The following is a 26,531-nucleotide window of genomic DNA, read 5'->3' on the forward strand; positions in this document are numbered from 1 at the left end:
ATGGGAGAGACATCAGGCACCCCGTTAATTGTCCACATTTTTGGCCCACTCAGTGCTGCCTGCCGGCTCAGGCCAGGGTTCAGCCCTTTAAATAATTCAGCCCTAGGGCCCCACAAAATGCTTTGGGACAAGAAACGGTCTGGTTCATGCAGTGCCTTGGCCGCCACACTCAGGGTCCTCATGCAGGACCCTGACCCTAAACTAGGAATACTGGATCTGAAGCTCCTGGCAGGGTTTCCGAGGTCATGAGGCCACTCCATTCCCAATTCAGGAAAGACCAAAACCACAAAAAAAACAACACACTGAGCTGAGCTAAACTCTCTGCTCAGAAAACCTCTTTCTCATATTTTACCAATTATAACGAATTTGGGTTCACAAGTTCCTCCTTCAAATCATTCACCCTCTTCAGTGAATTCCTCTAGTTTTCTCCTAATACCTGCTTTTTAATTTCCAGTTGAGCTTTGCCTGTGCAGTGTAAATGGACGTTTAATTGGGTGGAAAGATGGACGAAGAAAGGTTAGGGATGAAACAGGTAGGGAGAGCTAGGCTCGATGAGCCAACTGAAGTGGGTTCAGATAGAGGGTAACATGAGAAGAAGCCTGGAAGGGTCCTCCAAGGTTAAGAGCAGGGCCCAGCCAGGCAGGGAGAAGGGTTCTGCATGGGAAGGCTGCCCGTCCTGCTGGTCAAAGCACATGCTTGCGTAGCTCAGTCCTACTCCACAGTCCACTTCATCCCAGCACACCACCCATTCCCTCCAGACTTCTGCCTGGAAATGCAAAGGGGTAATGACAAGAATATGTCCTGTCGTTATTCCCCATTAGAACAAATATGGGAACCTCACTGACTTTCGACAGACAACAGTATATGCAGTGTTAGACGACTGAGAGTATTTTTAAACTTATTCTTGCTGATTGCCAAGGTTGGCCTGAAAAAACAGCCACCCTGGCCAGTCTTGGCTGGTCTGACAGTCTCTCTTTTTCCTTACAAGCTGTTGCCATTCCCACGCCTAGCTTTTCTCAGAGTCCCCCAAATTTTAAGTGATTACTGGGAAAGAGACGGGGAAAACGGATAGAAGATCCCAAGCCCCGAATCATGTCCTAAGTTTAACAACAAAATTAACTGCAGTGGCTTTTATTGCCATCACTTGTATTTGATTGTAAAACTTTCTTTTGTCACCACTTGTATTTGATTGTAAACTTACCAAGGCTGGCAAAAAAAAAAAAAAGTGAAAATTTAAAAAGTAAGCTCAAACTGACTGAAGTGCATGCATGCGGATGTACAACAGAACAAAAAATATTTTGGCTGCGCTATGAGAGGCCAACCGCTGCTCTGCTCCTCTCTCATGACTTGCCCAATCTCTGGGCCTGGTTAACCAACAGGAGTGCCTGGATCTTCTGGTTCTTGGTTGAAAAACGTGATTCCACAGCCAGGACTGACAACCAGCAAAATTAATGGGTAAATTTTGACTCAGGTCTGTTGAAATTCGCTCCAAGTTAAGTGCTTTAATAACTAAGGCCACAGCGATGTGGTAAAGGGGCCGGGTGTGACTTTACGTCACCTAAACTGTCATTAAACACGACAAGTGTGTCTAAGGGGAGTACCCAGTCTGCATTCATGAGCCACGTGGCCTGCCACTTGGCCCAGCTCACTCCTGCACTGTAAACAACATGCTCACATGTTAACAATCATGTATAAACAGGTAGCTGGGGACAAGGCATCCGAATCAAGAGGTAGTTTCATAACAAGAAAATACAGTGTACTTCTTTCCAGAATACTGTGGGGATTTTAAGTCTGAGAGGCAGCAGGTCTGGGCCCCCCATCAGAACGGAGTGGGTACTACCATTTCCCCCAGGTGTTCAATCAGAACCAGAAAGCAAGCTAAGCTGTTCTTATGGACCACGCCTCATCAGCCTTCCCAAGATGCCCCAGCTGAACACATCTGCTTCATGAAATCCCAGGACACCAGCAGCCAGGGCTCTCAGGGGCCTTGTGCAATTAAGAGCCATTTGCCATTATTCCAAGATGAGCAAGACGAACCAAAGGAAGGGGCAGGACAGGAATAGTTGAGAGGGTGGGGGAGGTGAAGAAGCAAACAGATACAGCTCTGTTCATTACCATATGAATTCACAGGCAGTGGGGGGGGGGGGAGCGAGCTCCAGAGAAAGAGCCTGATTTATCAGAAGACACAACTTTGAAAAGATAAAATACCAGCTGACTGCTTCACTCACATTCTGCATCGGTCCATTTTGGCAGGATTCCTCAAAGCTTGCTCCAACTCCTCCTAAACCAACTCTCATTCACTCTCTCCCCCACCCCTCTCCAGCAAATGCACCGTGAAACAAAGTGGAACAGTTTAGAAAGACTCAGAGAAACCACCACCAACAGAGTGTGCTACGAAATAACAGGGAGAGAATTTTATTTTGTATGCAGTATATGTATATGAAGGAATACATGCATATGACCTAAAATTGATTTCAAACAAAAGACCGTAAAGTGAAAGGAAAGAAACACCTCCCTCTCTCCACCCACTCACTCACTCTCTTCTAACTCCCCAGCAGTCACCACAGCTAACAAGCTCATAGGTAACCTTCCAAAAATGTTATAGCTATATATTAGCATACATATGCTTTTATACAACTGGGATCTCTTTTACACAAATGGAATATTATATATACCCACTTAGCAACAGATCATAACTATATTTCCAAGTCAGTACCTATAAATGCCACCTCATTATTTTTTAAGCTGTATAGCATCCATTCGTATAGCTATTTATGATATATTTAACCAGTGCTTTCATTGGATATTTTTATTTCCAGATTTTAACTTTACAAAACAATAACATATCTTTGCGCGAATATCCATAGGTTGGACTGCCAACAGCAAAGCTTCGGGTGAGTTGATTTCATTTAGATTCCATACTTAGGCTACTACTCCACCTTTAAAAGAATTCCAAACTGGTGAATGGAGCTAAAATGACTGTTGAGGAAGCACAGAGCTATTTTGATCACAAGGGATACGATTCTGGGGCAACCACTTCCTGTGGGCTCACTTGTGTCTCAGGCAAGAGAAAAATGTAGATCTTTACGGAATGCTGGCACAGTCCCTTCAGGCAGAGATTCCTGAAAACTCAATTGCCTTGTCGATTTCTGTGCCCTTGGTCCCGCTTTATATATTAAATTATAAATCAAGAAAATGAAGGCGCTTTCAATTGGAGACATGTAGCTATCTATGGGCACAGAGATGACATCGTCATTTGATTGGGAAAATACTGTCAAGAGGTCTCATGGGAGATGATGAGATAGCAGGACTTGCTGAGTCTTGGCAATGCATTAAATTCTATTTATAATAATCTGTGTGTTTCACTCTGACTGCAGTGTCTAGAAATCCCTATCTTCCATTCTTAATCTGCTGTCTCTGTTTGGGTGTCTGCCTAGCCTCTTCATTAAACTGAGTCTTTATTTGAAACACCTCCTTTGCTCTCAGCCCCAGATTTACCCTCTGTTACATTTTTCTGGATTTCCCCTGACTACACAATCTGCCGCCTGCCCTCCCAAATCCCTGCCCAAGACTACTGTTCAGCCGGGGATGATGTTCAGAAATCTCTATATACTGCCATCAAGGGGCAGGGTGTCCTAACCAAATGACAGAAAAAACTTGATCCTGGAGATGAAAGCACCAGGTGATCACATCTGGAAGACAATGGGAGTAGCATAATAGATGTAAAATACTTAGAGCAGCACCTGGTATACAGTAAGTGCTCCATAAATGTCAGCTGCAATCGTTCTCATCTGATTCCTTTCCACCAAGCCAGCCACCTTCTAGTCTGGTCACTGGCTTCCCTTACAGATTCTAGCATAGGGGAGAGACATCATTGACCCACCCAGTGTGTGGCCCACCAGGTGGTTACATGCATTTGGGTTTACATGGCAGTCTCTTGTGAATTTGCTTAGTGTCAGTAAAATTCCCTATGATGGTTAACATTATGTGTCAACTTGGCTGAGCCACAGAGCCCAGATATTTAGTCAAACATTATTCCAGATGTTTCTGTGAAGGTGTTTGTGAATGAGGTTCATGTTTAAATTGGTACACTCCATGTAAAGCAGATCACCCTCCATAATGTGGCTGGACGTGTATTAATTACTTGAAGACTTTCGTGGAACAAAGACTGACCTCTGAGCAAAAAGGAATTATGCCAGCACACTGCCTTTGGACTTGAACAGCAATTCTTTCCTGACTCTCCAGCCTGTCAGCCTCCTCCATCAGATTTTAGATTCACCAAGCTTCCACCATTGTGTGAGCCAATTCCTGAAAATAAATATCTCTCGATAGATGATAGATAGATAGATAGATAGATAGATAGATAGATAGATAGATGATAGATAGATCCTGTTAGTTCTGTTTCTCTGAGAACCCTAATATACCCCCAAGTTCAAATAGCTCTAGGCCCCCTGAGAAAATCAAGTTCAGAGACGAGCATAGCTGATCACCAGATCTTGGGCAGAAGTGACACCACCCATGGTATTGGGAGTCTGTGAGCTTTGCATGAACAACCAACCAGCCTCCCTCAGGGACACACCCATCTGTTGACCTAAGAATATCTCTGAAACTAGAAGTGGGTCCTTATTATGGTGAAAGTAGAAATTCTAACTTAATGGCAATACAAACCATTTAGTTCTCATATGAGTTGAGAGGTGGGGTATCTAGGAAAAACAAAAAAAGAATTTCCTACATTGTTGACACTAAATTAACATCAAGACTAAAAAATATTAGCCTTTTGCGTGTTCGAAGAACTGACAACACCTTAATTCCAAATCAAACCTACTTGACTTAACATTAGACATATCGATTACTAATAAAATGCACCAATTAACACACACATCTGGCAGAATCTGAACTTTTGTTATAACAAAGCCTCAAATAGATAAGAATATATTTGAATAACCTAGACACCTTTGAAAAAACAATTACACATTGAAGTTTACTTAAGAGAGAAATAAGTTGGACATCTTTTCTATGAAGTTCTATGCCTAAAAGCTTTTTTTACCACCTGATTGTTACGATTCACATTTAAAATAAAGGATAAAGAAAATCATTCAGCTTTCTGGCCTAAATCCTCAGACCCTGTAGCTTTCCATCGCCACTCCATAGTCAAGTGCATTGAACCATGAGTCAGAAGCCCATTTCTGTTTGAACATTTAAAGTCACTTAACCTCTTTGTGTGTGTGTGTGTGTGCATGTGTGTGTATGTGTGTGTGTGTGTGTTTCTCTTTAACAAATAGTTCACCTACATCAACAGACTACTGCGAGAAGCCAGGTAACACATGTAAGAGGCAACGTAACTGTATGACAGGCAGGCATTCTGATGATCTCATCTGTTCTAGGAAAAACCAAAGCCAACACTGAGGTAGGTTATTAGAGGCTTAACTTGGTATCAATCCATAGTGTTTCAAATTTGTAAGCATTAAATTGTAATTTTTAAAAATTACAACGTTTGAAGCAGCTTTACAGTTTCAGTTTCTTCTCAGGCCCAACTGAACTATGCAAGTTCTAAAAAAAATGAATAGAAAGATGCCATTCCTATCAGCAAATTATCCTGCACACATGCTTGCCAATAAATATGTACCTTCCTTCTGGAAATTTCTACCATCACAAGCAGAAAAACTCAGGAAGCTCTAAGGTGCAGCAATTTGTTGACAGTGACGTTCTAGATACGGAGAAAGTTGGCCGGCTTTCTGCACTTCTCCCACAGGCACTGCATTTTCCTGGAGGACCCCAACTTGTTGTCCATCCTCTCTATTTCACTGACCCATCAGTACTCTCAAGGTACACTATCTACTGGTTTTCATGTATCTTTCTGGGCCCAATAAGGACAGAGCCTAAAGAACAGTTAAAGGAAGAGGCCTGGTCATTTCACTCTAGTATATGGATGCCCAGAAAAAGAGTAGAATCCAGGTACAAAAGGCCCAGTTTTCCATTCTCTCCGTTTCCCTTCCATGGCCAAGCAGCTCAGAGGGAGGCTTTGCCAGACATCAGCCTCTCCCAGGTTTACGTCCCTAGTGCTGATATTCAATGGTGGTGACTGGCCCACAGTCTCAATTATATGGACTTTACGTAGATGCAAAAATTGATCAATTTGGAGCCATCGCTGTTTTACTGACCAATTTGGAGGTTAAGAAAGATGATCTTAATAACGAGTGTTGGTGAGGGTGTGGAGAAATTAGAACCCTGTGCATGGCTGGCGGGAATGTAAAATGGTGCAGCCACGGTGGAAAACGATATGGAGTTTCCTCAAAAAATTAAACATAGAATTACTATATGATCCAGCAATTCCACTCCTGAATATATACTCAAAAGAGTTGAAAGCAGACTCAAAGAAACTTTTGTACACCCATCTTCATCGCAGTATTACCCACATGAGCCGAAAGTGGAAAGCCACCCAAGTCCATCGATGGATGAATACATAAAAAATATGCCATTTATACACACAATGGAATGTTATTCAGCTTTAAAAGGGAAGGACATTCTGACACCTGCTACAACATGGATGAACTCTGAGGACGTTATGCTAAGGGAAGTAAGCCAGTCACAAAAAGATAAAATTGTATGATTCCACCAATAGGAAGTACCTAAATTAGTCAAATTCATAAGTAGAAATGGTGGTTACCATGGGCTGGGGGGCGGGGGTAATGGGAAGTTGTTTAATGGGTAAGTTTTATTTTGGGAAGACGAAAAGGTCCTGGAGGTGGGTGGTGGTCACTGCTGCCCAACAACATGACTGTACTTAATGCCACTAAACTGACACTAAAAATGGTTAAAATGGCAGCATTTATGTTATACATATTGTACCACGATTTAAAAACAGAAAGGTGATCACACGTCCCAGCTTGTCTAGGGCAGTCCCAATTTATACCTTTGGCCTGGCACACTTGGTGTTAGCACTCCCCTTTCCTCTTAGTTAAGACCTTGTGGCTGTGTCGCAAATGGAACAATCAATAGTATGACAGCCCTAAGGTGAAATAACTATTCAGTGTCATCAGCCAGAACATGGCAGTGGTATGACTCTCATCCCTACATCTGTCTAATCCCAAAGCCCATGTTTTTCGCCACCTCACATCCTACCGCATGAACGTCTAGTGATTTCCTCCAGCCTACATCAAGTTTTCCAATATTTATTACCTCAACTCGATTTACATAGATAGCGCTCTATGTGCTACCTACGTAGGAAGAAACACTGATTACTTTAATACCAATACCCAGAATGTTGTCTGGTGTGGCACAATGGATTTTCACACCCAGAGCAGTGCTTGAGATGTCAAAAATTCCTAGCGCAACAGCATCTGAAGCACATTACGTGCAGTGCCCAACACAGATTGACACGAAACAAACACCAAAGCCACTCTGTGATTCAGCTGGCACAGGGTAAGTAACTGTCGACAAATCCACAGACCAGAGTGTCCACTTGAGGCAGAAAGTCAGCATCCATTTCGTAACTTTCTCTTTGGCCAAAAAGATTCCACTGAGGCTTTTTCTAAGCTCACTAGAGAGATTGGGGCAGTGTTCCCGGTCATACAGGCTTCCGAGCCATACAGATCGAGCTACGATCCCCATCTCCCACTCATTTCTTCCAACACCTTGTACAGACGCCTAAAAGCCTCTACTGTTGTATGTCAAAAATGCCTCCTTCGTAGGGTTACTGTGAGGATTCACTATTTGTCTGAGAACATGCAGCACACTGCTTACCACACAGCCTAATAATAAATGTTGTTACCTAAAACAGAGGATAAGATCACTTGATTCTCAGATCCTAATAAGTAAGTATTTTTATTCTCTCCCCCTCTAACCCAAACAGTCATTAGCAAAGTAAAATAAAGAATGGCTGCATTCAACAGTCCAGATCATCTGGACCCCAGAGAAAAAGGCCTCGGGAGGGACCCAGAATTATCTAGAGAACTGCTTCACTTTTCCACTGTTATTTTGCTCCTTCAAGCTTGCTGTAAAACTTGCAGTCCTATCTCCTGTGGTAGCCAGTGTTCGCTCCCTTGTAGAGAAACCAGTAGGCCCCACCAGAGCAGGCCCCGTCCAGGGCATGAAAACCTACAACAGGGTAATGCAGAGGCAAATGGGAAGCTCTTGTCTCCAAATGCTTCAGATTTATGTGGCTGGTACATGACCAATTCAACCCTCTCTCCCACTTCATCACTTCCTCCAACCGAACATTCCAGTTGGTTGTTTTAACCCTTCTTGCAGTACTTGGTATATGACAGGCTAAATGTATAATCCAGACACTGCAAACAACCCCTGGGAAGGTCTGTTGCTATTTTAAACTTTTAATAGGAACTGTTTGTAATGCTCGGCGACACTCCACAAGCAGGGAGTCCTGACACTCAGGAAAGCAAACTGTACAACAGGAACAGTCTATGTTTTGGCCTCTATAGTTTTAAAAAACAGTAACACTTGGCTGTTCCCCAGGGTTCAGCAGAGTATGGTTTTCACAGGCTCACTCCAGCCACACAAGCATGTGGTATTCATGTCACATTGCTCAATGACAGGGAGGCAGGCACTCATCATGAGAAGTACATACATTGCTGAGCAGGTAATGATTTAATAATTTTAAAAGTAAACACGGAATTGCTATCCCTGCTATGCCAAATAAACATCACCCATTCTGAACCAAAACGGTGCTTACACGTGTTTACGAGAAAGACTTTTTAGCATTTATTTTCTTATTTATTTCAAAATGTATTGAAATTTATTATAGCATTTATTTCAAAAATGGAAGTCTTTTTTACCAGAGTACAAATGTTGATGCCATACATGTACAGGTTCCTAAAGGAACTATTTAGTGAACCATCATGAAGGGACACTAAATAACATAGGTCAGAGAACATGAAACGAAGAAGGGATGGAAAAGGAGCAAGATGAAACATCTTGGCGAATAAAACAGAAGCCTGGGGTAGGAGTCACGACCAGCTACAATCACCATGGAAAAGCATAACTTGGGAAAGGTGTATTACTTCCAACCAGCAACACTTCCTGAAACACGATCCTCGAGCAAACATAGCTCTCGTTACCCTGAGGTGAGAATGCCTTTCCTAGGTCTCGCATCAACAAGTCACAGAAATAGGCTTTGGACAGATAGGCTCATGCATTTTGAAATCTACATTGAATCACAGACAACATCTGTTCCTCTTTCATAATTTCATACATGCTGCTCATTATATATTATGTGTCTGGATTCACAAAGCCCAGATTCAAATCCTGACTCTACATTTTCAACTGTGTAGCCTAGACAAATAGCTTCAAATAGGAATAATAATAGTACCTATCTCACTGAGTTATGAAGAAGACGTAGTAAATATATGTAAAGTGATCGAACAGTGCCTGGCACTATTTTCATTATTATTGAGATCTTGGAGGATGGGCCAGCCCAGTGGCTCAAGTGGCTGGAGCACCATAGTCCTAATGCCAAGGTCAACGTGGGCTGCCGCAGAGCTGCTGTGTGCTATCACGGACTGCTGTGCTGCTGTGGGCTACCGAACGCTGCTATGAGTGGCCAGTGGCCAGCATAAATGGCCGGCAGCGGGTGAGAGCTGCCGTGAGATGCTGTGAGCGGCCAACAGACACTGGTGACCGACTGCCTCAGCTGGGAGGAGCGTGACACTCGTAATACCAGCGTGGGTCAGGGAGCTGTGTCCTATACAACTAGACTGAGAAACAACGGCTTGAGCCAGAGTGGTGGGGGGAGGCAGAAGAAGGGGGGAAACAAAGATCTTGGAGGTATGATTAAAATTATTGACACAAATAAATAACTAAGGTGCAGTGATATTTCATTAACTATTATCAAGCTCCCTAGAACAGGCTGTGTTATGTGAAGTACACTAGTTTGATAAGAATGAACGTAAGGATAATGATTTAGTGCCATGATTTTGAGGTCTTTTACTACTGCTGAGTCAAACATAAAGTATTTTACATCATTCAAAGACAAGAGTAATAACTTTTCCACTTCTTGGAGGTCTGCAAATGCATGATTTCTTCTGCTAAAAGTCTGTTTTCCATTAGTTTCCAAAGGCTTGTGTAAATGAAAAGTGAATTCTATTAGATTTAAATAATGTTCCTCTTTACATTTTCTGACACTGCAAGTGCCTTTAAGTTTGTGCTTTTGCTTCACTATTCGCTCTCCTGTATGTCTTCTTTTCTGATTTTTTTTTTCAATCCGGTGAAAACACTGCAAATTTAGCCTTAACTATTTGTAGCCCTTCCTCCACCAGCTTCAGATTCAATAAGGAAATGTAAGTAGTACACACACAGTTTTGAAATTATTTTTCATTTTTCAGAGAACTCTGCGTGTGGTGGGTCCTGGGTCTTTCATGCTATTGCTACTCAACGAAAAAACATAACTTGCTTAAGCTTCTGAACAGAATCATGCAAAAATATCATGGGTTCCTTGTTCCTTTAGTACGCAAAATCTGTTTTTCTTTCAAAACTAAAATCCTGTTGTATTAAAATGTGTACCAATTCCATGCTGTATGGAAAAGAAAATAAGCAATACTAGCAGACATGGAACTTGTTCAAATTTAAAACAGCCCTCACTAGCTTCCTACTTGCACCTTCTAAATTAACGGCGACTTCACTTTGCGATCACACTGGACAAAATAACAATATTAAGTAGCAGCAATCCTAGTTGTAAATGTTCCTTATAGGTCAGTAGCCCATAAACATATTTTGCGAAGCTGACACATTTTTTTAATGTGCGTTATCATTTAAAAATCTGGACACTTTATATGTAAATTTGGATTTTCAGTTTCTCTTAAAAATCAAAAGTTCTGGCACTTCCTAAACCACATCCTCCGCATGGCAAACAGTTATCTGGAGCTCGGCAGCTGCTTCCCTTAAACACAGTATGGGCATCTGGTGCCACTCAGTTCTGTACCCCAAAGTGCTTTTCCTCGGTTCCTCTCAGGAAGCACTGTGACAATTCCATCTTAAATGCACATGCTCTTTGGTCCAGCCTGAAAAAACTATGGAAAGTCAAACAAGTATACACAGATATCCACTGCAGCACTGCTTCTGATAGCAAAAATCTTGAATCAACTTAGCCATCGATAGGGACTGGTTAAATGATGGTAGGTCCATCCAAGAGACTACAGTAGGCCCCCAAAGGTAATAAGGTAAATCCAAGCATGTTGAAATGAAAAATTGTCCAAAACATGTTATTAAGTAGGAAGAAAGCTCGGTGCAGAACAGTATACAATGAATAGATTTATTAATATGCGCTTTTATATTCATTTCACATTTGGGGAAGAAATATAAGAAACCTTTTTTAACCATATGTATATATTATATATATATTATATGACGTATATTAATACATACAATATAATTACATATAAAATATGTACATATTTTATATATAACATATATTCTGTGTGTGTATACATATATATATATGTTTATTTATACTAAAAAAGAAAGCACCATGAACAGAGATATTTAAAATTATTTCATGTATTATTATCATGACATCTATCTATTATTTATTTGACTGTCTACGTTGGTTACAGAGTTCATTTAGAGGTAAGCTTGATTTCATTTCTTAGGCAAGGAGAAGGAAAAAATCTTCTGGATGAACCTTAACACAGGTCCAAGAATAGCACAGAAATGACACAACAGACCACTTTGGAAGCTGTGTCTATTCAGAGTGCTTTGTAGCTCATGTTGCCTCCTCTACAGTCTTTTCAAAAGTGAAGACAAATATGGCAGAGAAGCTGGAGCTCCTCCAGAGAGAGCTGCAGGGCTCAGCTCCAAATACCCCCTTCAAGCCCCTTTCACATTTGCATGGGGCCCTGGAGAGAGAGAGAGAGAGAGAGAGAGAGAGAGAGAGAGAGAGATAGAGAGAGAGAGAGAGACAGAGAGACACAGAGAGACACAGAGAGAGAGAGGGCTACTATATATTATTGTCCTATTGCTGTTACTACTTTAGGCAGAATGGAAAAAGAGGAGGAAAAAAAGAGAAGCAGTTCTGTTCTCGCCAGCAGAAACCCTAATTGGTCAGCCCAGTGCAGTAGGGTAAGGATTGGCTCTTCCCTTTAATGAAAGGGAAAACAAGGTCATGTATTCCTGTCCATGTGCTCAGGAAGGACAGCCAGGGTGGCTGTTGCTGACTGGAACAGGCTTTCTGATGTGCTTCAAGTGTTGCCAGTCAAGGAGGGGATTGTGCTGGGGACTTGGGACGCCAGGGATAGAGCAAAGCAGGCCACTAGTGGGATGCTATGGCCCTGAGTTAAACCCTGTGGGGGCTGTCTAGCAGAAACTGACCCTATCAGCACTCCACACGCACGGAAGGACACTCAGCAACAGTACATGTTATATTGTAATATACGTGGTACTATAATACTACCTTTGAAATAAAGGAGAAAATAAAACATGACCCCCTTTGTTGTTTTCTCTTTACTTATTAAGTCCTCTCCTTTTCATATTCTAGCATTCCAATACCAATAACTTCGGATTAAGAGTCCAAGAAGAGTGGTTTCAAGCCTTATCATAAAAATCATCTTGAATATGGAAGATACGCTGCTGTCTGATCAATATGGGCAATTTAAGAAGCTATAAACAGAAGAAAAGAAAAAAACTAATTCAGGCCCCACTAATTCAGAATTAGTGATAATACAAAGTACCCTCCAACCTTCAGTCTAAATCTTCTAACCATGGCTTGCTAAACAACTGGAAAGCTTCGAGAGGGACTGATTAAGCCATTTAAGATGGTAAACTACTTTCATGATCTTCTACAGCACCGCCTTGCTGTTTCTGTATTACTGAAATTTGGATCATTAAGGTAATAATGAGAAATCAGTCTTATCTGTTTATCAAGCAGGTCTACCAAGACCAGCTATAATTAGCCACAAAATGCTGTTAAAATATATGCCCTTCATTTCAAACATGTCATCCTTCATTCTTTTCTTTAATTCAGGCTGGTCTTCTCAGTCACTGCTGTTTTTTACTGGACATTATCACCTGCACATGGCAAGCTCTCAAAAGGTGCTTACCTCGGAATCTTTGGCCTGCTGATTACGAACGACTATCAAATTGTACAGGATTCTGTCGTCATCCGCCTCTGTATGGGACACATCGTGAGGCACGCTCCACAGATTCTTTTCATCATCCCTTGCCAGAGTTGCTCCAAATGAAGAATATGGATTTCTGTCACTATGGTATAAAAAGGGGGGGGCATAAGCATTTTGGAATATATATAATTATGTATTATATAACATATACATCATGTATATGTAATGCTAGTAAAATATGTGTTATATAATACATTATATATAAATATATATATACATATATATATATATATATGTATACATATATATATATATATATAAAACAAAAAGGTCTGAACTGCCTTTAATAATTAAGCATACCACAACAGGACAATTAAAATGTCACTTTAAAAACATCAGAGAACAGACGTAACCAGACACCTGGGCAGAGGTAATTTTATTACTACCTTAAACATGAAATTTAACACTCAGTACCCCGGCAGCTAAACCGGAAAAAGGAAATTCAATGGGGAATAGAAGGCGCGTGTGAGTAAAAGACAAAAACAATCACCATGAAGAGATGAACTTTTTACAGGCTCTGAATTCAAGGAAGCACAGTACATTCAGAGTGCAATGGTATGCAATATCTACTGAATTCCTGACAATAAGAAAGTTGATAAATATGCATATCTAAATACTTCCAATGAATAATGTGGGATGTTGAGTAAGAATTTCAGCAGCCCCATTTTGTACGTTGGGTTTATGAGTTTCCTTTTCTAAGGCAGTACCCATGTTTGGACCTACGGAGATGGGAGACACAGCGTCACACCTAGGACACGCTGGGTACACAGCTTAGTTAACGTCTGTGGGACCTGACAGGTAGGGTCATGCTGAGGCTATTCCCTTCATGTAATAATATGTATGAAGCACCAACTCCATGTTAATCACAAGGCCCAATAAAACTGTGAGCAACGCAGACATGGTCCCTGTCCTTGGACCTCACCAGAGTCTAGGGAGGGAAACACATCAATGAATTATCACACGACTATATCATTAGAAAAGGTGATAAGTGTTACAAAAGGGGAGTTCCGGGAGCCGTGAGAGCTCATGGGGTAGGCATCAGGTAGCATTGTGAAGAAGGGGTGCTTGAGCTTTACACGGAAAGACAAGAACAGAATTTCAGGCAGAGGAAACAACACATTCAAAGGCCCTGGGGTGGGAGGAAGCAAGGTATCTATGCATTAGAAGAAAGGGGACATTGGCCAGAGAGTGAAAGAGAAGCTAGAGAAGTAGCTGGGGGTCAGATCCACATGGCCTTGTAGGCCATGTTTTCTAACATTGTTTAGAAACGTGGTCTTCACTCCTAACAGCAAAGAAAGATGCGGAAGGGTTTTAAGCAAGACTGATGTGACATGAACAGTATGACTCCTTTAAAGATCTCTTTGGCTAAAGTGTGGCAAATGCTTGAGAGAAGTCAAGTGGATTTGGGGATTCATTAAGATGCAACTGAGGTAACTCAGGGGAGACATGGTCAGTATCAGGATTAGAATGATGATGTGGAGCTGAAGAAAAGTACTCTATTCAAAAATATGAGGAAGATAGAAGCTCTCTGGCTTTGGACTTGGATGGTGAGTGATGCCATTCTCTTAGACAACTAGAATGCCCTGTGAAAATGGGGTGGCAAATACACCTGCAGGTGTGAGGACAGACAGAAGACGCCCAGATAAACAGACGGCACCTGGGAAGGAGACTCAGTAAATGCCACGTGGGTCGAAGGTAAATGTGAAGATTTAAACAAACATGAGATACTCAGAAGTTGGCACTAAGGAAATCTTGCAACAGGAAGCAAAGTCCCAGTCTCCAAATGGGGGTTCAAAAGCAGGAACCCTCCTAGCAAGGGAGTGGCTCCAGCACTTGGATGATGGTTTACAGATCAGACTACCAGTCAAGGACTCAAACTTGTGAGAGCCAACCAGTGGGCCCACGCGTGAAAACTGGGGAAAAGAGGGGATGAGATCTTGGAACCCAGGTCAGCAGGAGGGCTCCAAGGGCACTGGACATGGTCTACGTGAATCGGGCAGAGTGCTGAGAGACTGGAGGCTGAACAGTGCTCCTTAAATTCCTCCAACTGCAGTTCAGAAGTATTGGGTCTGGGAGATGACGGGGATCAGAGCTACGAGGAAAAGAGCAACGTCCAGGGAACCAGACACAGCTCATCCATCGGTTCTCAGAACCATCCTGTTCTCACAAGGCTGCCTGACACCACCAAAGCTGAAACGGAGCCCCATGGCCTGGTTCTTCTTAAGAATGATGAGTCAGCGACAGGTGAGACAAATGATGCTTTGGTGCCATGCCCTTTCGGGCTTTAATGAGCAGGTCAAATTCATTCATTCATTCATTCAGTTGTTGTTTTAACAAACATAGAACGGATGCCTGTTGTAGACTGGGTGCTGGGCTGGGTGCTTTGGGGACTTGAAAATAAAACAGGACACTGTGGGGACAGAGCCAGGAGTGTGGTTTCCAGGCTCTCGGCCTCACGTGGAAAGGTGCTCACTAGGATAGTAAATGGCCATCAACTGTGATTGGATGGCCATCAGCTGTGGCTAGTTGGCCGTCAGCTGTAACCAGTGAGCCACTGGCCACTAATATAACTGCTGTGGCTACACTAACAGGAAAATGGGAGTTAGCAAGAAGATGGTGGCTGAGCTAGCAAGAGAGGATTGCAGCTAGCAAGTGGGGTTGGTTGGCAGAGAAGTGGATGGCGGGTTGCGGATCATGTGGCTCCGGCTTCCTGTGTCTCCAACCCAGCCGCCAGTGAGAATATAGTGGTATGACTCCCATATCTGTGGCTCCGTGGGTGTTCCTTTTTGGCCTCACCATGTCCTGCGTTCTTATGTGGGGAGCGGGAGCTGAGATCCCACATGCCACCCTGCATGGCAGACACTGTCCCTACCTTTAGTGTGACTATAATGCAATGTGATAAGTGAAAAACATGTTTGAAGTATAAACAGAAGGTCATAGGCGCAGAGAAGAAGGTGTGACAAATTGTGTGTGATGAGAAGAAAGCTCAAGAAAGGTTTCATGGAGGTGACAAGATCTAACCCAGACCTGAGGAATATATAGATTTTCACCAGGAAGAGAAGCAAGAGGAAAGGTATTTCGGGCAGAGGGAACAGCACTGGTGCAGCATACGGAGGCTTCAAGCGCCCTCAGGGGTGCGGGCTTCCGAGTAATCCTGCCTGGCTACAGCACACCGTGTACGGAGGGAGGGAAATGCAGGGACATGAAGAAGACACGGCGATTTGGGGTGAGACGAGGATCGTGCTGGCGTTCAGGCTTCATTCTACACACTGACGAGTTACCAAGGGGATTTTGTGCTTTGTCAGCTCTGGATTTTAGAGAAATAACTGTGAGAAGAAGGAACAAGAGGATGGTTAGGAGACTGCCACAAGAGGGTAGGTGTTGTTTTCTCGCCATGCTCTTTGAGGTCCCAGTGTCCGGGGTCCGGGGGCCACTGTAGGGGAGGAGTGGGACAGAAAATGGGTAGGACCCCCTGGCAGAGAAGGAAAGGAGCCCACAAACCAACCACAACAAGAACAGCTGTTCTAGTTACATCTTATTGGTTAGAGTTACATGGAAGATTTCTTTGGGGCGTAGGAAAGGTGGAGTTTTATTGCTATTTAAATAAATACATATGTAACACTGAACATTTGGAAATACTGATTTGGGTGAAAGTGAACAAGGGTGTGGGCTAAGGTAACAGAAGTGGGAATGAAAATGAGAGGGCGATTCCTCCTGCGTCTGAGAGGGGGCGCGGCAGCCCTGTGACTGGCAGCACATAGGCACAAGGAAAAGGCGTCAAAGGTGACGTGTGAGGGGGGTGCCTGTAACTGGGACATCACGTGGAAACCACAGCTGATCTGTGAGCCTGCAGGACGTTCAGAGAAGGGTCAGGATGTAGCTGTTAGGAGCGCGGGCAGGGCCACAAATCCAGACTTGGGAGAAACGCACACACGTTTCTGTCACCGAGGAAGCCGTGGGATCAGAGGGGAAGTGAGGAAAGAGTTCAGGGGAAGAGCCAGACTGAAGGAGCAGGGGTGGAAGGCAGCCAGAGGGAGCAGGTGAGAACCAGGAAGAGAGAATGCTGGGACAAGGAGGAATGGACGTGGATGGACGTCAATCACGCGCAGGGAAATGATTCCACGTCTTTTTGTCTAAATAGACTTTGCAGCCGATGACAAACCACCACTACATAACACAGGGCTTTTCACGAGGGCTTCCACATTCCATCCCTCCTGTTACACAACCACCTGTGGTCGGAAGGGTGGGTGACCCTGTCCCGCTTTGCAGAGAAGGATGAGACTCTGCAGTTGCTTGTCTTCTCCCAGGTCAGGCAGCCAGCTGTCATAAGACAGCACAAGTTCCTGATGGAGGGTCTCCAGCAGCCATGTGCCGTAAGACTGGGTAACCAAGTGCTGTGACAGGATGCACCGACCAACGGAGTGGCTCAGATAACGACCACCCGCGTGAAGACCAAACCTGTACAAACCGGCAAATGCATCTGGGGCTTCTCCTCCAGGCCCCGGGGGCACAGCTTTCACCAGGAACTGTGACCAAGGCTGCTGCCATCACAAGACATGCACCTCTCGGGCAACGAAACCCCGGTACTTTCCTGAAGCCAGTCTCTTGTTTTTCCCCAAATCTGTGTCACTCGTGCAAGTCTTGTCTCTTCACCAAACTGGTAAGTTCCTCTAAGGCAGGAATTCTAACCAATATTTTCTTGATGCCTCACATCAGCCGGCAGGGTCAGGCTCAGAGTAGTTACTTTAAAAGTATTTTGTTGAATGCAGCCACCTACCCTGGGACCCCAATCTGCTAAAGAAATTCCCAGACATAACTCATTGTTACCACTTTTTAAAAATTCCCCTAAAGCAGGAGGTTTAGAAATTAGCCAGTATTTACCTGAATCATCAGTCATAACATTTGACCATGAATAATCTGGCCACTTTTGGTTTGATAACCCACCACTCTTTTGTGTGTTTTGAGAGGATTATGACAGCGGCCTCCCTGGCCAGTCCCCCTACCCTCTCACAACCAATCTCTCTCTCTCTCTCTCTCTCTCTCTCTCTCTCTCTCTCTCTCTCTCTCTCTCTCTCTCACACACACACACACACACACACACACACACAGGAACATGCACTACTCCAGCCAATGGAAAACACTAGCCACTCTTCCTGACTACCAACTTGCATGAAGCTCCATAGGAGATCACCCACCACCTGTGCAGAAGAGCTCAGGTCTCCGGACAGATGCTGCCTCCTGTTCTCCCACATCTAGCCCTGCCCTAATTAGGGGCTGTGTTCCCCGGGCATCCCATGAGCCTCAGACTCTGCCTAGTGACTGACTCCGAGGGGACAGTATAAGTAGGGAAGAGAACCATGGCTTTCCGCCTCTGGGTGATCAAGGACTCTCCCCGGTGCTGTTTGCCAGGAGCTCCTGCCTCCTCGTAAGCACGGGACTGGCCCGCTCATCTGCAGTGCAGCCCCCTCCACTCGGCTCTGTTGCCTCCCTCAACCTGGACCTCATTCCCGCCAAGGTCTTCTTATTCATTCGAGTTAGAAGTCAGGTTTACCTGCGGCATTGGAAAAGTGGGTTCCTATCACTAAATAAATCATTAAATGAATAATTTTATCAAAATCCCAGTCAAGATGAAAGTGAATGAGGATGGGAGCTCATTCGTAAGACCTGGCAGAGCCAACCTGGCTCACCAGATTCTGGGTTCTGTGCTCTGGCACGCCATGTCCCTGCTCCTTAAATCCTACACCACCACACAATCAAGGCAGCAATCCACTTTGCTCTAAAACTTTAAACCCTTAGGGTGGAGAGACCAGAACAAAGAAAAGCCTACAGCAAAAACTGGAGAAGCAGCATGGGACCCTCTATGCACATGAGACGGTGGAGGACTCTGGAACCTACAGGAAGCTAATTCAGTGCAAAGGCCCTGAGGTCTGGGCAGAGACGCCCAAGAAGGAGAGGAGGAGGGGAGGAAGGGTATGAAATCAGGAGCTTCACTTTCTCTCCCTCCCCCATATAACGATTTCTAAAAGGTACTGAAGAAAGTAAGAGAGGCTGTTTTGTCCCTGGCCACCGTCTGCTGATGATAAATATTTTATTAACCTCAGGCATTCGAGAGGTGGCTCTGAAGTTACACTGGAAGCACAAGCTGCTTTTCACTCCCAAAAGGGCAGGATGAGACAGGTCTCAGATTCCTCCCTCTCCCCCTCGCCCCCATCCCACCTGAAGGCACAAGATCACATTGCTGGGGAATCTTGACTTCAGTACAGTCTAGAGCTAAAGGAAGACACAAACCCTGGACTCGCTGCCTGGCGGCTGCTCCTCAACATAAAAGTTGCTTCCAAGAGTTTCCCTGAGTCCTCACTGCCAACAAGGACGTGTGTACAAGATTTGAGAAAGCCCCACCAAATACCCTGCTGGCACCATCGGTTCAGGTGGCTTTACTGCTCTCCCCACAGACAGGCTGTGTGTCAGTGACCACCGGTTTAAGACTGACGCTCTGAAACAGTGAAGAGATAAAATCTCCAGTACACAGCAACCAAAGCAAAAAAAAAAAAAAAAGAAAAGAAAAACCACCTCAAAAGGCTGTTTGGTGCCGCCCCCTCATCACCTAAGGCCTACTTCCTCTGACTCCCCACTAGGAACTAGCCTGCCGACTGGGGCCCTGGCTTCCAGACCTTCAGACCTTTCCCTTCTTCCCTCTATAGAAACCTGGTGAAGGAGCAGATGAATCTAAGATCCTTACCTCTCCTTTTCCTCCCTCCTTCCCTTCCTTCTTTCCTCCTTCATTGCTTCCAAGACAGACACTGTGGCTCCCTTCTCTTACCTAGTTAATTCAATGTTTACCGTTATTTAACCACAAGTTTAAACACTGTCCCATGGATTCTGGAGCTTTTGTCAGCTCAGCTGCCGAGGCTCACGGCTTCCTTCAGCAGCAGTGGCCTGGCCACCCTCAGCCTGCAAGAAGGAAGATACCAGAAATCACTTTCTGGCACCACTGTCCGATGTGCTCCCACCCTTCCTGCCATCCCCTCCCATGGCTGAAACAGAGCCTGTGTGATCATGCATCATATGTTACTTTAAGTGCTTTTGAGGATGGTCCTGACGGGACCCCTGTGAAGTGGGCAGGGGAAGCATTATTTGTATTTCTTCCGCTGGGGGTTAAAAAGATTAGACCCAGTCCTAGAGAGGAGTCTCTGCTTCCATTCACTCCTGGTCACTACCTCTGATCTCCCACAATTCCATCCACATGAGGAAGATTCCTAAACCTGTACCTGTATCCCCACCTCAGACCTGTCTCTGGAATCCCAGACTCCTATGTCTACCTGCCTTCTTCCCACCTCCACGTGGATGTGTAACAGACAGCTCAAGGTCAGGGCGGTCGAAGCCAAGCGCCTGATCTTCCCACGAGCAGTCTCCCCACTCAGACGACAGGACAGGAACCCCACCCTTCAGATTGCTCAAGCCCAAACCTTTCAAGTCATACTGACTCGCTCATCCCCTATATCTAATCCTTTAGAAAACCCTAGGGGCTCTACATTCAAAAAATACCCACCTCTGCCCCTACCACCAGAGCCAGGGCATCTGTGTCTCGCATGAGAATTCCTACAACAGTTTTTTTTTCACTGATCTACCTCTTTCTGCCATGACCTCCACCAATTCTGTTCTTAACACAACAGCCAAAATGACCCTTTTAATATGTATATAAGATCATGTCACCCCTCCAAAACCTTCCAGGGGCTCCCAGTTGACTTAGAGTAGAAGCCAAAGTCCTGCATGGCCCTAGGTGACACCCCATGCAACACCCCAGCCACTCTGGCCTCTCAGCTGTTCCCAGAACCCACCATGACACTCCCATCTCAGGTCCTCACACTGGCTGACTCTTCTACCTGTGATGTTTTCCCCCAAGTATCCACATGCCTCACTCCCTCCCTTCCTTCAAATCTTGGTTTAAACATCAGCTCCTCTGGGTGAAAAAGGTGAAGGGATTAAGAAGTACAAATTGGTAATTACAAAATAGTCACGAGGGTGTAAAAAGTACAGCATAGGGAATATAGTCAACAACGTGGCAACGCCTATGTATAGCTCCAGGTGGGCACTAGACTAATCAGGGGATCACTACATAAATTACTTAAATGTCTAAACACTATGTTGTACACCTGAAACTAATATAATATTGAAAACCAAAAAGAATGAGGTCCTCAATGCGGCCCACCTTGACTAATGTACTTAAAATCATAAGCACGCTCCCCTGCCCCTGCTCTGCCTTTTTGTTCTACACATTTACACATCTTCTGATTTACTTCTTACATTTACTATTTTGTGCCCCCCCACCCCAAACTAGAATAAAAGCCCCACAAGGACAGGATCTGTATCTGTTTGGCTCAGTGATGCACTTCGTGCTTGGAACTTAGTAGATACTCAATAAACATTTGCTAAATGAATGAACTGCTGCTTCCCCTGTTCACAGAAATGAGGCACAATCGCTGTCTCCCGACTCAGACGAATTCTTAACATTTGAGCTGTTTAAATGTATGAAGGCGGGGCTGGCTCTCAGTCTTGTGGGAGGAAGCGGACAATAAGCACATACATATATTACGTCATATTACGTCACGTAACAAGCAGGGCTCTGTAGGAGTACAGGGTGAACACAGCACAGGGTGAGGGAGTAGGAACGCTGTTTTAAGGAGGGAAGAACTTTCTGGTAAAATGACTTTGACCGAGACCTGAATAAAGTGAAAGAGTTACCCACACAGGTAAGGGGAGGAAGAATATTCTAAGCACGGAGGGCAGAAAGTGCCAAGGCCCTGAGACAGACGTATGCTTGGTGTATCTGAGGACCCAGGAGGAGGCGAGTATGGTGGAAGGATGAACAATGTCACCTTTTGTACTGACTTTAAAATCTAAACCATGCAGAATCGCCCCAAACTGGAAATGACCCAAAAGTCGACCAACAGTCGAAGGGGTGAGCAAAATGAAATGTATTATAAAGCAGTGAGAACCACAAACTAAGCTACACACAGCAACTTGGATGGATGTCACAAAGTGGAGATCCCATTTACGTCAAGTGTCAAAGCAGGCAAAACTGAAGTACATATTTAAGGTGCCTACATAGGTGGGAAAGCTATAAAGAAAAGCAAGGAAATGTCTGTCACAATGGTCTAGATACCATCAGGGGTGGGGCATGTGGTGCTGGCCACAACTATCTCTTGCCCGGGGTGGTGACTACAGGAGTATTCACTCTATGAATGTTGTTCATACTGTACAAATTTTTGTACATTTTTAGTCTCTGATATCACATGTACCACCACCAATTTTTAAAGGCAAGGGGAAAAAAATAAGTACAAAGCAATGCAGAAAACTCTTATCACATGTCGGGCAGTACAGAAGTTCATGAGATACATACTGTCTCGTCAAAAGCATTTCCTAAAAAAAAGTACACAGGAATAGAGTGCACAGTGTATAACTGGCATAAAACAAATATGTATTTACCAGACTGTAGAGGACCTCAAACGCTAACAGAATAAACTATTTTACCCAACATTTACACAGAATTTACTTTTCAAACCAAAGTATAGTGATTAAGATCACTTTAAGATATCTAGAGAATAAAAAGGTCTCCGGAAACCTAGATCACATGATGTGTAAGACATTTCATCATGGGAACTTCCAATTTTACCAAGACTGACTAATTAAAGTCACAAAAGGGGAAAGGGATGCTGTGGGTTGCCTAGGAAGACACTTTTAAAAGTCATCCTTATATGAATTTTGAGTGGCTGACGTCCTGGTAAAGCACTTAGCTTGCACTCACTGGACCTGAAGCAGTTCTGGGAACAGCACTCATGCCCTCTCCTCTCTCTCCCCTGTCCTTCAAGAAGGTTAAAGTGCAAGCCTCAGAATGGATTCTTCAGAATGGATTCTTCCTGCAGCAGGAACCCTCTGTGCCTCTGTAGTCACTTCCTGTGAATCACTGTCCAGCCCAGGCCTGCAGGCTTTGTAAATTGCAGCCTCTGCAGGAGGGTAGGGGTGAGTTGTGTCAGCTCAGGGAACCCAGCAGCATTATCGTGGGAAAAGAGGCAGGCTATCTGGGCCCTGGTCTGAGCGAGCTCACTGACACGAACACATGAGCCAACATTTTTTTAAAGCCCTTCCAAGGGCAGAAGACCATTTGATCTGCTCAGAGGTCATGTGAGTCCACACTGTGAAATGAAAATCTCTACACATGTAAAAGATGATTGTCCTTCTAGGGTTGGTGGTGATTCTCTTTGAAGCGTCTTAAACCCACCACCCTTCTTCCCCACTGGCCCCTGATTTCACCAGCCACAATACAGACAAGGGGTCTAGTATTTTTCAACCGCAGGCTGTCACAATTCAGGTCAAGTCGCATACGGCAAACACAACTTCCAGCACACACCACATAAGCAGCTAGTTGCACACCTCCCTGCATACTAGGTGGTCACTGCTATTTCCATGGTTCTGGAAGATAAGAGGACTCGAACCCAGCTCAGCCACCTGTGTTCTTGCGCTACCGAAGCTCTTGTGCCTCCGTTTTCTTCCTCTGTCAAGAAGGGATAGAGACCTAACTATAGTCCACCCTCGTTATTCCCAGATTCTGTATCTGCAAATTCACCCACTTACTAAAATTTATCTGTTATCCTGAAATGAATACCCGTGGTACTTTTGCAGTGTTTGAAGCCCAAGCTCCCCACTGAGGTCCGATGGTGCCTTCCTGTATCAGCTTTCACACTCTAATCAAGAGTCCTTTTCGTGGTCTGTTTAGTGCCCCATTTTTTGCATTTCTGTGCTTTTTTGTTGGTGATTTCGCTGTTTAGAATGACCCCAGGCATAGTGCTGAAGTGCTAAAATATGTGTGTTACATAAACTTCATTCAAGGCATGAGTTATAGTGCTGTGGGTCTCGAGTGCAATGTTAACGAATCGACAATATATATTAAATAAGGAGTCTTTAAGGGAAACACACATAAAACACGGTATGTATTGATCAGTTGGCAAATCGACCGGCAGGACTCTAACTCTGCATTTTCCCCTTGGAGCAATGAATGGTTCAATATTCTTTCATTCAGTATGTGCGGTGACTAACAGAACATAACCACTGTGAGTAACAAGAATCGACTGTGCCTGGTATGGTTATGGTGAGGATCTCATTCATAGATGCAATACACTTCTGACCGTGCCTAGCACACCATACGCATGCAGTACAACGTTATAAAGGCTCAGGAAAGATGGGGCTAGGAAGGCGTATGTCACAGCGCCAGTCTCTCACCTTCTCCTGCAACGTCAGAAACGGTATGACTCAAACTGAACCATTTCTTTACGGATCAGGAAAATTCAATTCTAGTGCCCACACCCATAGGCCCCTGTCAATTCCTTCTCAGAACGGCCCCGCTTTGTGGGCATGAAACAACCATCAAGAGCACACCGAGGTTTTATGTTATTTTCCCCCATAGGAATTCAAGGCACTGGAGAAAAACAAAACATGAACATCTGTTCATTGTTCACTGCCCATAGATACGTGGGGAAATTGTTATCATGAATGGAAGGTGCAGGTGAGCACTGAGAAGACCTGGGAGCAAGACAAATTTGGAAGCTCATTACAGGGTTCACTGAGGCGGCTTAAGCGAGAGCCACAAACAAAAAACAACCATGATTGGTAATTCTCTCTCCCGTCTTTTGCTTTTGAACAACTGGGCAGCGGTGGTGCTTATCGGTTATTAACAGCCAATAAAGATAAGAGAGCGAGAATTCTATTTCCCTGAAAAAGATCAAAGGAACCTTTGTGAAGGACGCTTCAGTATATGACATTTACACTGCACTCTTTTCATATTCCGTGTTAGACTCTTCTGGGCTTGATGTCTGTATTGGATGTCATATGGCAGTAGACTCGGTCGTGCCAGGGGACTCGGGCATCTCTGCTTAAAGGTGACTGACTGCAGCTGTGCCTCCCGAGTCATATTTTCCAGAACCACAACTCATACTCAGGAGGATTTCTATATGGCAATAACATGCTTGTTATCACTAATGCAAGACGTCATACTCTAAAAGTGGAATAGAAACCAATGCTTTGAGCGCAACCCTTTTCCCAAAAAGGTACCCTGCCATGGGTTGAACAAGTGTTCCCTAAAAAGACAGGTCCAAGTCCTAACGCCCGGTTCCTGTGAACATGACTTTATTTGGAAATAGGGGCTTTGCCGTTGAAATTAAGTTAAGGATCTTGAGAGGAAATCATCCTGAATTTAAGGCAGCCCCCAAATCCAATGACTGGTGTCCTTATAAGAGAACAGAGGGATATGTGAGACACAGAGGAGGAGAGACACGTGAAAGAAGACAGGGGCAAAGATTGGAGTCATGCTTCTGCAGCAGGAGCCACCGGAAGCTGGAGTCAGCAAGGAAGGGTTCTTCCTAGAGTCTTCGGAGGGAGCAGGGCCCTGCCGACACTTTGATTTCAGTCTTCTGGCTTCCAGAACTGTGAGAGAATAAATTTCTACCATTTTAAGCTACCAAATTTGTGGTGATTGGTTGTGGCAGTCCTAGGAAGCTAATAATCTATACCCCAAACATTTCTTTTAATTAGTAACATGAAATCTTGAATCAAAAAGTCATTCACTATTCTACAGACAAATGATTCATGATATTGCCATTCCAAAACAATCCATTTGCCTTATTGTCCTTATTTTTGGTTGTTGTTTTGAATACTTTTTACTTTAGAAATATAGTCGGTGCAGGGAAGAATGGCAGGCAGAACCCCAAATCTTACATTGATGATTGACAAGATGAATCTTATATGACTCAGTCCTAAAATCGGGGTGAAGGTGAGAAACAGGGAGATCGAACAAAACCCTTGGCATTCTTTGGGGCTGAAGCCCAGTGTTAATTAAGGTCAGCACAAGTGCGCTTACTCCAGGCCCAGACCTGTTCTTAAACTGCCTGGCGTTAGAAACGACTACTCAATATTCGCTGGTGAAGTGGCTCTGGACAGCTACAAGGCTGGACAAATGGTCATGATTCACATCTCCTGGGACTCCAGGTTCCTTCCCAGTACTGCAGACAGCCTCACTGCCCCTGTATTCCATGTCAAACAGAATTTCAGCTGACACAAGCCACAGAAAGGGGGCCATCCATGTCCAGAATGGAACAGCCCTTCAAGGTCGCACGTTGAAGTCTCATCTTCCCCATTTTACAGAAGAAACTAAGGTTCCAGGAAGTTAAAAGAGACTTCCCCCAAATCCCACAGCTGGTTAAGAGCTGGGGCAGGGACTCAGGTCCCCTAACTCCCCTTGGGCTTAGTTTACAGGGCCAGGTTGCTTCCACATCTAGGCAGGAGAATTATACTAAGGAACAACACAGAAGAAGGAAAGGAGAAAGGGGACAAAATGGACAGGAGCTAGGACTAGTG

The 26,531-nt window shown here is 44.2% G+C and overlaps 1 protein-coding gene across 1 annotated transcript in view; it reads right to left on the reverse strand.

The window, feature by feature from the left end:
- MREG (melanoregulin) overlaps positions 1 to 26,531 on the reverse strand; it is a 58,081-nt gene that overhangs the window by 26,449 nt on the left and 5,101 nt on the right. Inside the window, exon 2 of the mRNA XM_081051920.1 lies at positions 13,047 to 13,206. Coding sequence (XP_080908046.1) covers positions 13,047 to 13,206 — 160 coding nt within the window. The remainder of the gene's footprint in view (positions 1 to 13,046; positions 13,207 to 26,531) is intronic.

Source organism: Rhinolophus hipposideros (assembly GCF_964194185.1).
Source record: "Rhinolophus hipposideros genome assembly, chromosome: 6".
In the NCBI taxonomy this organism is placed as follows: Eukaryota; Metazoa; Chordata; class Mammalia; order Chiroptera; family Rhinolophidae; genus Rhinolophus; species Rhinolophus hipposideros.